We start from the raw sequence: 13887 nt of genomic DNA, 5'->3' as shown, positions 1-13887 counted from the left end.
CAAGATTATACTTTAGGTGGACTTTGAATGTTGAGCCCACCTCAGATATTTTAATACAGATGGGGAAAATTTTATGAACTGAGACCAGTGTTAGTAGTCATATGGAAGAGAAACATTAAACAGTATGTCTGGATAAAATTAGATTTGGCCAATTTCATTAGCGTACAGAAAATGTACGGAGAATAATTGGAGGGTAGGCTAAACAATAGTGTGGGAAGACAAGCAAATCCCAGAAATCCAGGGTCAAAAGTGCACATTACAGGAGGAAGCCACTGAAGGAATGATTACAGAAGTGACATGAAAATTCCCAGATCTAATTTTGCAATTTCAGTGCATATCTTTTTCAGGAAACATCTGAGATTTAACAAAAGTAAATCTGACTTTCTTTACTTTTAATTTAGGAAATAAACATTGACTCCATATACTATATTTCTACTGTACCAAACATGTAATTACACAACCAAAGAGTATCCCAACTGTAAAAATAATTTTGGGGTTTCAGTCATTAGAAGTTCTCATTTTACAAACTGGTGAATGGCCTCTGGATTTCTAAGCAAAATTCCAAAACTGAACCCAACATAAGCAGCCATGGGGCTTCCCTAGTAGCTCAGCTGGTAAAGAATCCACCTGCAACGCAGAAGACCCGGTTCAATTCCTGGGTCAGGAAGATTCCCTGGAGAAGGGATAGGCTACCCACTCCAGTATTCTTGGGCTTCCCTGGTGACTCAGCTGGTAAAGAATCTGCCTGCAATGCGGGAGACCTGGGTTTGATCCCTGGGTTGGGAAGATCCCCTGGAGAAGGGAAAGGCTATCCACTGCAGTATTCTGGCCTGGAGAATTTCATGGACCGTATAGTCCATGGAGTCACAAAGAATTGGACGCGACTGAGTGACTTTCACTTAAGCAGTCACAGGGCTGCTGGGCAAAGCTACAGAATAGCCATAATCTTTTAGCTGTCAGCCCTTTCATTGGTCACTGGCATTACATAAAGCATGGCTGTCCACTGCTGTTGTAATTGACAGGTAGACAGCTTTGCCTTTCACCACGCACACACTGCAGCTTGAGCAGTCCTCATCACCCAATAGGAACCACATTTGCTAATGTCCTGAAAACAAGACAGAGACAACCATCTCATTCAGGCTTTGGTAAGGAAACTGAAGCGGAAGACTGATGTTGCCAAGAAATCGATAGCTGTCACTCAATTGATAATGGGGCTGCTCTCACAGGAACAGCAGGATAAGGCAAAAGCAGAAAAAGCAAAAGACAGTTTATGACCAAAGGGAGCTTAGAAGGCTTCACATCATCCCATTAAATCAGGGGTAGTCTAGAGCCTTAGCATGGACACTGACTTGCATGAGGATGAATAATAAAAACAACTTAACTTTATAGATCACTAACTATGTGCCAGGCAGCAATATATATGAGATATATCCTACTTCTTTTTATAAGAGGCAAGGAAACCAAGGAGAATTTAAGATCGTAAATATAATAAGTATCAGAGCCAGGGTTTGAACTCAGATATATTATCTCTCTCCAGAAACCATGCTTGGATATTGCTATAGACTACATGTGTATGTTCCTGTGAAATCCATGTGTTGAAATCCCAACCTCCAATGTGATGGGGCCTTTGGTAGGTGATTAGATAGTAAAGGTGGTGCTTTTATGAATGGGATTAGCACTCTTGTAAAAGAAACCCAGGTAAGCGTCTTCATCCTTTCTACCTTGTGAGGACAGTGAGAAGATGGCTGTCTATGAAGCAGAAAGTAAGACCCCACCAGACACTGAATCTGCCAGCAACTTGATTTTATATTTGCCAGCCTCCGAAACTGTGGCAAATATATTTCTGTTGTTTATAAGCCACCCAGTCTAAGAATTTTTGTTGTATCATCCTAACCAGATAAGATAGACATTGGTACTGAGAAGTGGGATGTTGTTCTAACAAATACCTAAAATGTGCAAATAGCTTTGGAACTGTGTAATGAATAAAGGCTGGAAGAATTTTGAGGTGTATGCTAGAACACACCTACATTTTAATGAACAGACCTTTAAAGGAAATTCTGATGTGAGTTTGGAATGAAAAGAAGAGAGCTGTAGAGGAAATTTCCATCTTCTTAGGTTCCCAGGTGGCGCTAGTGGTAAAGAATCTGCCTGTAAAGGCAGGAGATGCAAGAGTTGCAGATTTGATCCCTGGGTCAAGATTTCCTGGAGAAGGAAATGGCACCCCACTCCAGTATTCTTGCCTAGAAAATCTCATGGACAGAGGAGTCTGGTAGGCTACAGTCCATGGGATTGCAAAGAGCCCACCAGGCTCCTCCGTCCATGGGATTTTCCAGGCAAGAGTACTGGAGTGGGGTGCCATTGCCTTCTCCAATTGGAAACTGAAGGAAAGGCAATTCTTGTTATAAAGTGGCAAAGAACTTGGCTAAATTGTAGTCATGTTCTAGTATTTTGTGGAAGGTAGAACTTAACAGTGAGAAAATTTGATACTCAGCCTAAGTTATATCTAAAACAAAGTACTGAAAGTGAAGCTTGGTTCTTCCTGACTGTGTCAGCAGTAATGTGAGAAGTGAGGAATGACCTAAAGATGAAATTGTTAAAGCAAAAAAGCAATAGCACTCAAAGATTAGGAAAATTCTCAGCCTATCCATATGATAAAAAATGAGAAAGCATGATCAGAAGAGAATAATAAGGGTGTGGTCAAGTGACAGGAAGTTAGTATGTATCAGTCATCTCAGCAGAAGCTGGGAGCTATTCTCCAAAACAATGGAAGAAAGACCCCGGATGCAATTCAGACTTCATTGGAGCTGCCATGTCCATCACAGGGCCAGAGTAGAAGGGCTTGAGGGGAGAAGTGTTTCAAAGGAGGAGTTACCAGCACCTGCAGGACCTTGGTGCGTGCTGCCTGGCACCACATCACCTCCTGGGCTCCGCTCCTCACTTTAGCAGCATGGTCCTTTGTAAGTCCAGAAAGGGCTTCAGGAGGCCTTGATACAGCACAGGCCCCATGTCCACCCTCCAAGAGGGTACAGGCAACAAATTTTGGTAGTGTTCACATAGCGCCATCTCTACTGGCTCCAAAAGTACATGAGCTGTGGGGCCTCAAACCACTACAATATTGTAAAGTAATTAGCCTCCAACTAATAAAAATAAATGGAAAAAAATAAAAATAAAAATACTTTCGAAACATAAAAAAAAAAAAAAAAAAAGGATGAGGCCATAGAGAACCACAGATTTGGGACTCTAGATGACGATGGCTATAAGGCCCATGCAAAGAGCTTTTCCAGGCCATCCAGATGAGCCTGGAGGGCAGAACATCAAGTAAAGAGGATTACTCATGAACCTGAAGAGCTCATGGAGTTTGCCTTGTAGCATGAACCTGCTTGGGATCCCTTATCCCCCTCTCCTTCCCTATTTCTCCCTTTTGGAATGGAGATGCCTATCCCATGCCTGTTCCACGATCATAGTTTGGAAGCATATAACTTGTTCTTATTTTACAAGTTCACAGCTGGAGAGCAATTTGCCCCAGGATGAATCATATCACCCACATCTGATTTAGATATTTAGATGAGAATTTTAATTTTACACTTAAGAGTTAATACTGGAGTGAGTTAAGACTTTTAGGACTGTTAGAATGTAGTGAGTATATTTTGCATTTGAGAAGGACCTAAATTGGGGGCAGGAGTCAGGCAAAATGCAAGGGAGTGAATGTTTATATCCCTCCAAAATTCATATGTTGAAATCCGAAACCCCATTGTAATAGTATTAGGACGTGGGTTTGGTAGGTGATTAAGTCACAAGAGTAGAGACCTCGTTAATAGTATTAGTGCCCTTATGTTAGAGCCTAGAGACCTCCATTGCCTCTTCTGTCATGTGAAGACACAGAAAAAAGATGGCTAGATATGAACCAGAGAGCAGGCTCTCACCAGACACTAAATCTGTTAGTGCCCCAATCTTGGACTTCCTAGACTCCAGAACTATGAGAAGTAAGTTTCTGCTGTTTATAAGCCACCCAGTCTAAGACAGTTTTGTTACAGCAGCTATAACAGACTAATGCAGATATATTATTCAAGGTTATCTCCTGAGACCACTTGAGAAGGCTTTATGTTTTTATTTGTAGTTATATGCTTCTAGTATGCAAAAAGAAACTCTCTGTAAACAATAATTACTGTGTCTTATTTCAGAAAATATATATTGCCATTCTGGACAAAGAATTTTACACAATTGGCATGCATTACACACCATGCCCATACCAATGAAAGGAACAGTGGAGTCCTTGCAATGCCATAGTTCCTATACATTTTTTTCAGTGGTATGGACTGTATCTAGTAGAGAAAACAGGGAAAACTGCATGGAAAATACCAAAATGTTCTCTGGTCTTTTCTAGGAAAACCGATTTTGAAGGGTAGCATCAGTGAGTCCAAGGCTTTGGAAAGTATGAGGGACAGTAAGTGCAAATGATTTGGCATATAATAACCAGGGACTTCCCTAGTGGCTCAGAGAGTAAAGAATCCACCTGTAATGTGGGAGATCTGGGTTCAATCCCTGGGTTGGGAAGATTCCCTGGAGGAGGGCATGGCGACCACTCCAGTATTCTTGCCTAGAGAATCCCATGGATAGGGGAGCCTGGCAGGCTACAGTCCATGGGGTCGCAAAGAGTCAGACACGACTGAGTGGCTAAGCACACACACACATGATGACCAGGGAAAGGAAAAAGGGCACCAGTGATGAAGTAAGGACTGACGTCAGCAGAGTCCTGGCAGAGCAGAGATTATTTGCACTCAGCCACTGAGAGGTCCTGAACAAACTTGGAGATTGCAAGCTGATTATGGAATAAGAGTCAGTTTTTCAGAGAGATCAGGGGAAAGGAAAAGGGAAAATACTTTCATATAGGAGTAACAAAGACATAAGAGATGAGAGAGAGGCCCAGTCTACACAGAAGACAAAATCTCATAATGACGCCCTATTTCTCTTGAAGTAAAGGCCAGAGTCCTTATTATAACCTACAAAGTCCTAAATATTATTGCTAAAGTTTTTCTCTCTCATCCGACTTCCTACTGCCCTCCATCTTGCTCATTTGACTCCAGCCACACTGGCTTTGCTGTTCCTCACACACACACTGAGCATGGTCCTGCCTGATGACCTTACATCAGCCACTTCCTTTATCTGGAAAATAATTTTTACAAAATAAAATGGGGGAGGTTCCTCTCTCTGTTGTATCCATGATCTTACCTCCTCTGTCTTTGACCAAATTATAGCTTCTCCATGAAACCTATCTTTACAACCTGATTTAAAGCTGGAACGATCTCCATTGCACACCCCAGTTCTTCACACTTACAAAAAGTTAGTGAAACAGTTAAGTCATTCTACTTCTCCTTTATTAAGGAGTGTGAAAGAACTGTACTTTACACTTATAAGTTCAGCTTTTCCACCTGATTTACTCTGGCTAATGAAATATGAGCATTCATGACATGTATCACTTTGGGCTGGAAGCCTTTAGGAGGTAACATTTAATTTGCCACTTTCCCTTCCCACTGTGATAGGAACTAGTCATGCTCTAAATGATGAAATGAGAAATAAAATATGTTTTGCTAAAGACATTCAGATTTGGAGGCAGTTATAACAGCAAAACCTATCCTCTTTTGTCAGATATATTCAGAATATATGTTTTTTTCTTTTTTAACCATAGAACTTAACAGTTTCTGACATACCACATATAATCTACTGTAAGTAAAGTAGTAAATAAGTAGATAAATAGAATCTCATAAGCTTTAACTCCCTGCCAGAATATAAATTTTAGGATAGAAAGGAATTTTTTTTCTGTTTTATTTCACATTGCATCCTAAAAACTTAGAATATGTACCATATGTCTGGTATATAGCAAGCACTCAATAAGTGTTTGGGGGAATGACTGTTCATCAGTGGTGCAATTTTCAAAGATCATTAGGATGCATAAATTATGGAAATACTAGTGACAACAAGGATAAATTAGAGCTATTTTAATGAGATGACAGCTCTGGAATTCATTAAAGAAATGATATATTTCAATAGGAGTTAGCTTCCATACTTCAAGCAACAGGCTATGGTAGCTATACATGGCATACATCGGTAATCCAGAAATCCACTGTCAAGGAGAACTTAAAGTCCATGAGAGTCTACAAAATCTTAACCTATTTTAAAAATTAGAAAGAAAATAGTTTTTATACTGATAGGAAAATTGTGACATAAGCCCAGAGTGTTATGTACCTTACATGAATAAAATTTCAAAGTCAGGCGTCAATAAAATAGAAAATTGTAAGCTCTCTTTTCCCCTTCCATTCAAAGTTACCTCTGTGGGAGTATACATTATAATAAATTTTCAATGTTACAGGTTGGTTTCTCTGGGAAGCAGATCCTGAAACAGAAACTGCTGTGTGACAGGTTTATAAGGCTGTGCTCCCATGATCAATACCTATAGAAGGGAATGAAGGATGCAGGAATGGCCAGAGGGGAAAAGGAGGCTACAGTGCAATCTTAACCAAAGCTACAGTCAAGGCCATGGAGAAATCTGGGATGACCCTTCAGAGATGTCCTGTATTACAGTAAGGAACCTTGGCATTTCTACCCTGGAAATGACTAGAAGTATGTATAGGCTCTGTGATCTTTCATGAAGCAAGACTTACTAGTCAAGGGCAATTTCCAGAAAAGACTGAGAGCTTACAGCTGTCAGCAGGCAGCCCACTCACTGAGAAACTGGGAAGTGGGGGGGAATCCTTAAGTTTTAATCAGGATTCTGGGCAATGAACAACAGTATTCATTATAGTACCGTCCTAAACTTATCTATACATTTTCTAGTATCATATAATACAATATCATTAACAAAATATACATTTGCAAAATCATAAATAGATTCATAATACTTATTGTTCTGCTAGCCTTGCATAAAATATGTATTAGGGAATCTATTTTAATATATAAAGATGTTATTCTTTTAAACAACTGCTTAGAATTACATAGTATTGATATACCATAAATTTAGCTTACTCCAATTGTTTTGGTTTGGGCCTATGATGGGTTTTGGGGTTTTGTCTTTAGTATACACTCTTAAAAGTGGCATTTCTGGCCCGCGTGCCGGCTCCGCGCCCGTCTGCCCTCCCTGCGCGCCGCCGACCGGGCCCGCGCCGTCTGGGAGCTAGCCCGGCGCGTCGTCCCCTGCGAGGCCCGGGGACCGGCGGGGCGGCAGCAAACCGGATGGGCCTGAGCCCCGCCGCCCGGGGCGAGGGCGGGCGCCGCCTCCCTAGGTCCTTACGCTCCCGCGTCAGGCCCGCCTTGGGAACCGCGAGTACTGGGCCGAATGGCACCCAGCCCGCTCCTGGACTTCCAGCCGGGCCCCGGTCAGGCCGCCGCGGGCGTGGGGCTTCTCCCCACCGAGCCGCCACGCCCGGGCCTGGAGCCTTCCGGGGTCGTTCTCCAGGTCCCAGCAGGCCCTCGGACCTCCAGAAAGAAGAATCTGTGGGATCTCAGGCGTTGGACCAGCTTTTGCCCAAGCAGCCACAGCAGGACACGATAGAACAGGGCAGAAGCAGTGTCCAGCAGGGGGAGAAGCCCGTAGTCAGCCTGGAGTCCACACCCAACCAGAAGAGAACAGAGCGGAATTCAACCCCGAAGCCTGGGACTGCGGGCAGGTTAACGAAGCAAGCAGCGGAGGATAAACCAAAACCCAGACCCGGAGACCTGATTGAGATTTTTCGGATTGGCTATGAGCACTGGGCCATCTATGTGGAAGATGATTGTGTGGTTCACCTGGCTCCCCCAAGTGAGGAGTTTGAGGCTGGCAGCATCACTTCTGTCTTCAGCAACCGGGCGGTGGTGAAATACAGTCGTCTGGAGGACGTGCTGCACGGCTGCTCCTGGAAGGTCAACAACAAGCTGGATGGGACGTACCTGCCCCTGCCTGTGGACAAGATCATCCAGCGGACAAAAAAGATGGTCAACAGGATCGTGCAGTACAGCCTGATCGAGGGCAACTGCGAGCACTTTGTCAACGACCTGCGATACGGCGTGCCCAGGAGCCAGCAGGTGGAGCACGTGCTGATGCAGGGAGCCAAGGCGGCAGGGGCGGTGCTGTCAGCCGTGGTGGACAGCATAAGACCCAAATCAGTGACAGCCTGAAGGTGCTGAAAACCCCAGGCAGAAGAAGAGCGGCTGAGCTGGCAAAGAGAACCCAGGCCTCCTTCCCTCCCCTGCCTTCCTCTCTCCATGGCCCCTTGTAAGAAAATTGTGAGCTTCTGGAAGAATCTAGAATGTACCCAATTGCCCCTCCAGAAATACATCCAATGTATGTGCTCATAGGCCCCTGGACTCTCAGGGTGGGAAGAACCTAATATTTGTTATACATCTATTAGGCACCAGGCACTGTGCTAGGCATTTCATATACTTCATCTTAACTTTTTTTTTTTTTTTTGGTAGGAAAAGGGCCTTACTTACTTCTTAGGCTGAACCTAGTCTGTGATGCTTTTTAACATCCTGGAAGATCTGCTGAATGTTCCCAGGAGCAAAGAACTCTTTCCAGAAGTTCTCTTTACTGCCCCTTTCAGACCCCCCTAGTGTGGTTCAGGGGAGGAAGCCTTTAAGGAAACCTGTAACTCTCTGCTCAGGGCCAACTGTGCCTTCATCCAGAAGCAGGTTTCCCAAGAAATATTTTCTTTTAAAAATTATACATCAGCTTTATTCTTTATTGTCTAAAAAAAAAAAAAAGTGGCATTTCTGTATCAAATATATGGACATTTTAAATTGCAGTAGATGATTCTAACCCCCACTGAAAATGATAGGCAAATTCACACACTCTCAAAAAGTATATGAGAATGTGTGTTTTCCCACAGCTTTGCCAATTCTAGATGATGGCATTCTTTTTCATTTTTGTCAATGTAATGGAAGATAAAAAACAGTATGTCACTGATGTCTTAATGTGAAGTACCCCAATTCATTGGGTAATTGAACTTAATTTCATATCACTGTACAATGCTATTTGGCATTTCTCCAAATCACTTGTTCATATCATTTTCCTATCTGTGTTTTGGATTGTTGAAGCATTTTTTTTTTCTTGACAAGCAGGCTTTATTTAAAACTGTCAACTAAATTTTTCTTCTAGTCGATATTTATATTTTAATTTCTATTTATAGAATTGTAGGGCATCAGAAATTCTTTTAAAACTTTAATAACAACAATAAAGTAAATATTCTTATACAAAAATATCAATGAGTCTAATGGAAACTAAAATAAATAATAACCAAAATACTTTTCTTTTTATCAAAGTTTGAAATGCATCCCCTAATCGAGTGGTTATAGCAGTACAGAGTCCAAAAATGCAAGAAAGAAGTGATGTTAGGTATTTCAAATACAGGGAACTTTAATACATGAAGTTGTTTATAAACATGTTGACTTGTGTTTAAATTTTCATTCGATGGTGGAAAAGGTAGAAAATAATCAATACGAGGCCCCTCCCCTTGACTCCTCCTGATATTGTTTTATCAGGCACATTTCACACGACTAGTGTGAATACCAGAAATACCATTCAGTGAATTACTTATCTTTGGTTCCCTCTCAATCCTCCTTTTGTACTCTCCACCCCCCTTACAGTTTCAAAAAAATTTTCTTTCCCTCAAACAAAAGGTCTCTAGCAGTTTCTTTCTGCCTTGAAGGCTTCCAGTCACAGAAGGAACCAGTCAAAAACCCATTTGTTTTGTGAAGCTGTTGGTAAGATAATGAGTCAGCTCTTTCCAACATAGTAATCATTTAAAGAACCACAGTAAAAAGAAATTACTTAAATTCCCAAGTTAATTTCTCATAGAGGAAGGAGAGAAACTCAGTGCTTGGGGTGGGACAAGGGCAGACAACAAGTAAATATATTTGTGAGAGTAATGCTTCAAATCATTCCATGCACAGGTGTCATTTACCTCTCCCACAAATACATAAAAGTTAGGAAATTGACCCACAAATTAAACCCCTTTCTTTTTCCCTTGCAAATTGTAACACTTAAAGGAAAGCAAGATGTCTAGAGATATGAGAAATGATGGGTTTTCAAAAGATGGTAGAATAATTTCAGCAGAAGAAAGCCATATATTTTATGTGCATTTTATGTTAAACATGGGAATTAAACTTTGAAGCCAGTCTTGGATTCAATTATCAGCCCTTTGTGCCACTTCAAAAAAAGAATTCATACAGTTTTAAGTCACAGTCTCCACACCAATCAAATGTGAAGACAAGCACCAAAATCTGTCTCCAACTGTAACTTCCTGTGGTCTGTGATCCTGGCTTTTTTGGTCCCTAAGTAGTACAGCCACTCTACTCAGAACCACACATTACTTCTCCCACTGCTTTAGAGGAATTCAAGAGCTTATCAGCTTTATGAAAAAATGCTCTGATCAATAAGTCTAGACCTTTGGAGTGCAACAATTCACCTGGTGATCTTACAAAAAGACAAAGGCTTGGACCCCTCTCTTCAGTATTCTGACACAGTAAATTTCAGTGTGGTCCCCAACACCTGCAGTTTTAATAAGCTAACAGTTGATACTGACACCTATGGAAATTTCAGAACCACTAGTTTAGGTCTTGGCGTTTATATGTAATTTCTGAGCTACACATCGGTCTAATTTCCACTTCAAGGGGTTAGACAGACTTAAGTGATTTTTCCCTCTGTAATTTTGCTCCCACATATTCTCCCTCTCACAGGAGAAATCTGTTTGTTAGGTAAACTTTGCACTCCTGGCAAATTATTCTTTTCAAAAGGATAGACCTTTTGCAAATTGTGAGCTGCTCTGGATATAATTTTGTGGTTTTTAAAACTCAGGGTGTGAAGTACACTTTGCAAATGTCTCTGTGAAAGGTTGCTTCAAAAGTGGAGAAGTGCTGTGTGGGAGGCTCTGAGCGCAATGAGCACAGAAGGGGAGCTGTCCACAGTATGCATTATGCCAGAATAATGACAATGATTAGCATTTATATCATGGCCTTTAAAACATTGGAATTTCAGATCTACCACACTTCTTTGATAAAATGTAAGATGCATTTTTGATGCTAATATTGAACACATTCCTGCTTCTATATCTCTCATTTTCCCTCCATTAACAAAGAAAGAAGTATCCGTCCTCCTGAATAAACTTAAGAAACTCATCTCTGAATCCAAACCTGAATCTGAGGACCTTGTTCCACTCTATCATCCCAGGTATTCTAGAACCCCCTTTATTATCATTTCTCTCTATGTGCAGATAGGTACTCATCTTCTCATCCTTCAGAAGAAAAAAATGTGAAAGTCTAACCTGTGTCTGATACTTCCTCTAATGCTTCCCTACTCATTCCTTTTGTGGCAAAACATTTCAGAAAAAACTCCACGAATTCTTTCATCACTCATCTCCTCCATAAGAGGTTTCTTACTTATGTTTTTTAATCATTATACAAAATGTTCTCTCTCACTCTTGCTCTGTGTCCCTCTCTCCCTACCTCTCCTGTGTAATTCTGGTTCTCAATTGATCATTTTGGCAGCTATAGACGAGAAGACTGAACCCAAAGGTGCGTTCCCCCTGAAAACTGGCCTTTGACAATGTAATGGAATCCCACCAGAAAACTCAGCAAAAATTCAGTCTTTCCATTTTCAGCTGTGAAATGGAATACAATTTTCAGTGCAATACTTACATGAAAGAAAATATAGTCCAGAAAGAATATGTCTTTCACATGTTAGAGTCTACAGAAACGATTGCCTACAGAATAGGAATTTTGCAGCTTGAATTATCAATCATGTTGCTTTCTACTTTCCTCTCATGCTGTGCTACACATACCTCATCCTCACCAATCCTCTTTTATTTCTATTAACTTCTCTTCTATAGTTTTCCTCCATTCTGACAGGATTTCGTTATCTCCGAGCTCCCAGTTTTTGGCTCATTCTCCTAACTTCTCTTCTCAACTCTCTCCTCTGGTGTAACACTTCCATGGTTGAGTCTACCAGTAATGATATCCCTATTTAAAAGTTTTACTACATTAAAGGCTTGCATAGTACACCTCAAAGTGCCTCCACTTAGCACAATTCAGCCATCTGGGTGAAGAACAAGGGCAATTAGAGTTCTCATTCATCTTCCTTCAAACCTACCTTTTGCATCATGGTTATATCATGCCATTAGATGCAATTTTCTGGCATTTTATAATGATAAAGCTTGTGTTTTTTAAAAGTCATTAAAAAGCATAAGTAACAGTATTCCAAAAACTTTAATATTGTTCTATAAAGTGTTTCTTTACCTTATAAAGAAAGTGTTTAACAGTAGGAATTTAAGAATCAGAATTAAATAACTTTGGATGGGTTGACATTCCAGCTCCACCAATTATTAGGTCTGTGCTTTAATTTCCTCATCTGTAAATGGAGAATACTAAAACATACCTCACATGATTATGGTAAAGACCCATTAAAAATATTTAGAAAGCACTGAGTAGTGTTTACAAAGTTAGAGGACAAAGTAGCTCTAGTGAAGCATCAAAATCAGTTAAAGAAATCATTTCACTGCCTAGGGGCAAGTGACTCTGCCACCTAAACCCATAAATCACTTATCATTACTAGGATATGGCTGAAGACTGATCCATTTAACAGGGGTGAAACAAGGGAAATCAGAGGAAAGGAAAGATGGTAAATTTAATCTTTGCCATCTGTTCAAATTGTACTATAGTGTAGTGAATTATTATAACAGAAGTCATATTTTTTTTCTCGCTTCTTTGTGGCCTTAGCAAATGTAGTTTAATATTGTTTGAGATTTAGACTAGGTTCCAAGTTATGAATGGTGGAAAAAATATACTGTTATAGCTTGGTTCCACTGTATTCTCAAGATGATAACTGGAATATTGACTTCCTTTTGGTCTGACTCACTGAATTTTACACACGTGGAATTTTTTAAAATAATCTATCAATGGGCGTGTGTGAGTGGTAAGTTGCTTCACTTGTGTCTGACTCTTTTTGACACTATGGATTGTAGCCCATCAGGCTCCTCTGTCCGCGGGATTCTCCAGGCAAGAACACTGGAGTGGGTTGCCATTCCCTTCTCCAGGAGATTGTCCCGACCCAGGGATCAAACCCAGGTCTCCTGCATTGCAGATGGATTCTTCATCATCTGAGCCACCAGGGAAGTCCCATATGATCTATGGGATGCCACCAAAAGAAATAACTTGCAAATTATTTGAGTTTCAGAAGAAGAGAGGGAGAAAGAGAGAGAAAGTTTATTTAAAGAAATAATGGCTGATAGAGTAATCATGATGGCAGAGCAGGAGGGTGTTGCACTCACTCTCAAACACATCAAAGCTACAAATATGTATATATAGAATAACTCTTGCTGAAATAGACCTGGGAACTCACAGGATGGCTCTCCTGCAATGAATCCTGTAAAGAAAGATCCCCACAGACACTCAGAAAGGAGGAGAAGCAATCAGGTTGGGACCCACACTACTAGTCAAGACACAGAAGAGAAGGGAGATACCACAGGCTTGAGGATCCTCCTTGCGGGGAGGGACTTAGACCACATACTAGGCACCCCAGCCCTGGGATCTGACACCAGGAATACAAGACTCCCTGAGCTGTTTTGATAACTAGCAGGGCTTACTAGAGGGCTGTGAGAAACTGAGACTGCACTCTTTTTTTTTTCCATTTATTTTTATTAGTTGGAGGCTAATTACTTTACGATATTGTAGTGGTTTTTGCCATACACTGACATGAATCAGCCATGGATTTACATGCATTCCCCTTCTCGATCCCCCCTCCCCCCTCCCTCTCCACCCGATCCCTCTGGGTCTTCCCAGTGCACCAGGCCCGAGCACTTGTCTCATGCATCCCACCTGGGCTGGTGATCTGTTTCACCCTAGATAATATACATGTTTCGGTGC

At 41.2% G+C, this 13887-nt stretch overlaps 1 protein-coding gene across 1 annotated transcript; it reads left to right on the top strand.

The window, feature by feature from the left end:
- The first annotated feature begins 7178 nt into the window (after positions 1-7178).
- LOC122690196 (phospholipase A and acyltransferase 5-like) lies at positions 7179-8634 on the top strand. The gene has a single exon (XM_043897222.1). The coding sequence runs from the start codon at positions 7228-7230 to the stop codon at positions 8146-8148; it is 921 nt and encodes a 306-aa protein (XP_043753157.1). The 5' UTR covers positions 7179-7227; the 3' UTR covers positions 8149-8634.
- The last annotated feature ends 5253 nt before the right edge of the window (positions 8635-13887 follow it).

This window comes from Cervus elaphus, chromosome X (assembly GCF_910594005.1).
Source record: "Cervus elaphus chromosome X, mCerEla1.1, whole genome shotgun sequence".
Lineage (NCBI taxonomy): Eukaryota > Metazoa > Chordata > Mammalia > Artiodactyla > Cervidae > Cervus > Cervus elaphus.
Note: the sequence above shows the minus strand (reverse complement) of the source record. Positions and strands in the feature narration are given on the sequence as shown.

What these genes read in the sequence shown, in the direction of transcription:
- LOC122690196 (XM_043897222.1), top strand. Translation starts at nt 7,228, where the DNA reads ATGGGCCTGAGCCCCGCCGCCCGGGGCGAGGGCGGGCGCCGCCTCCCT.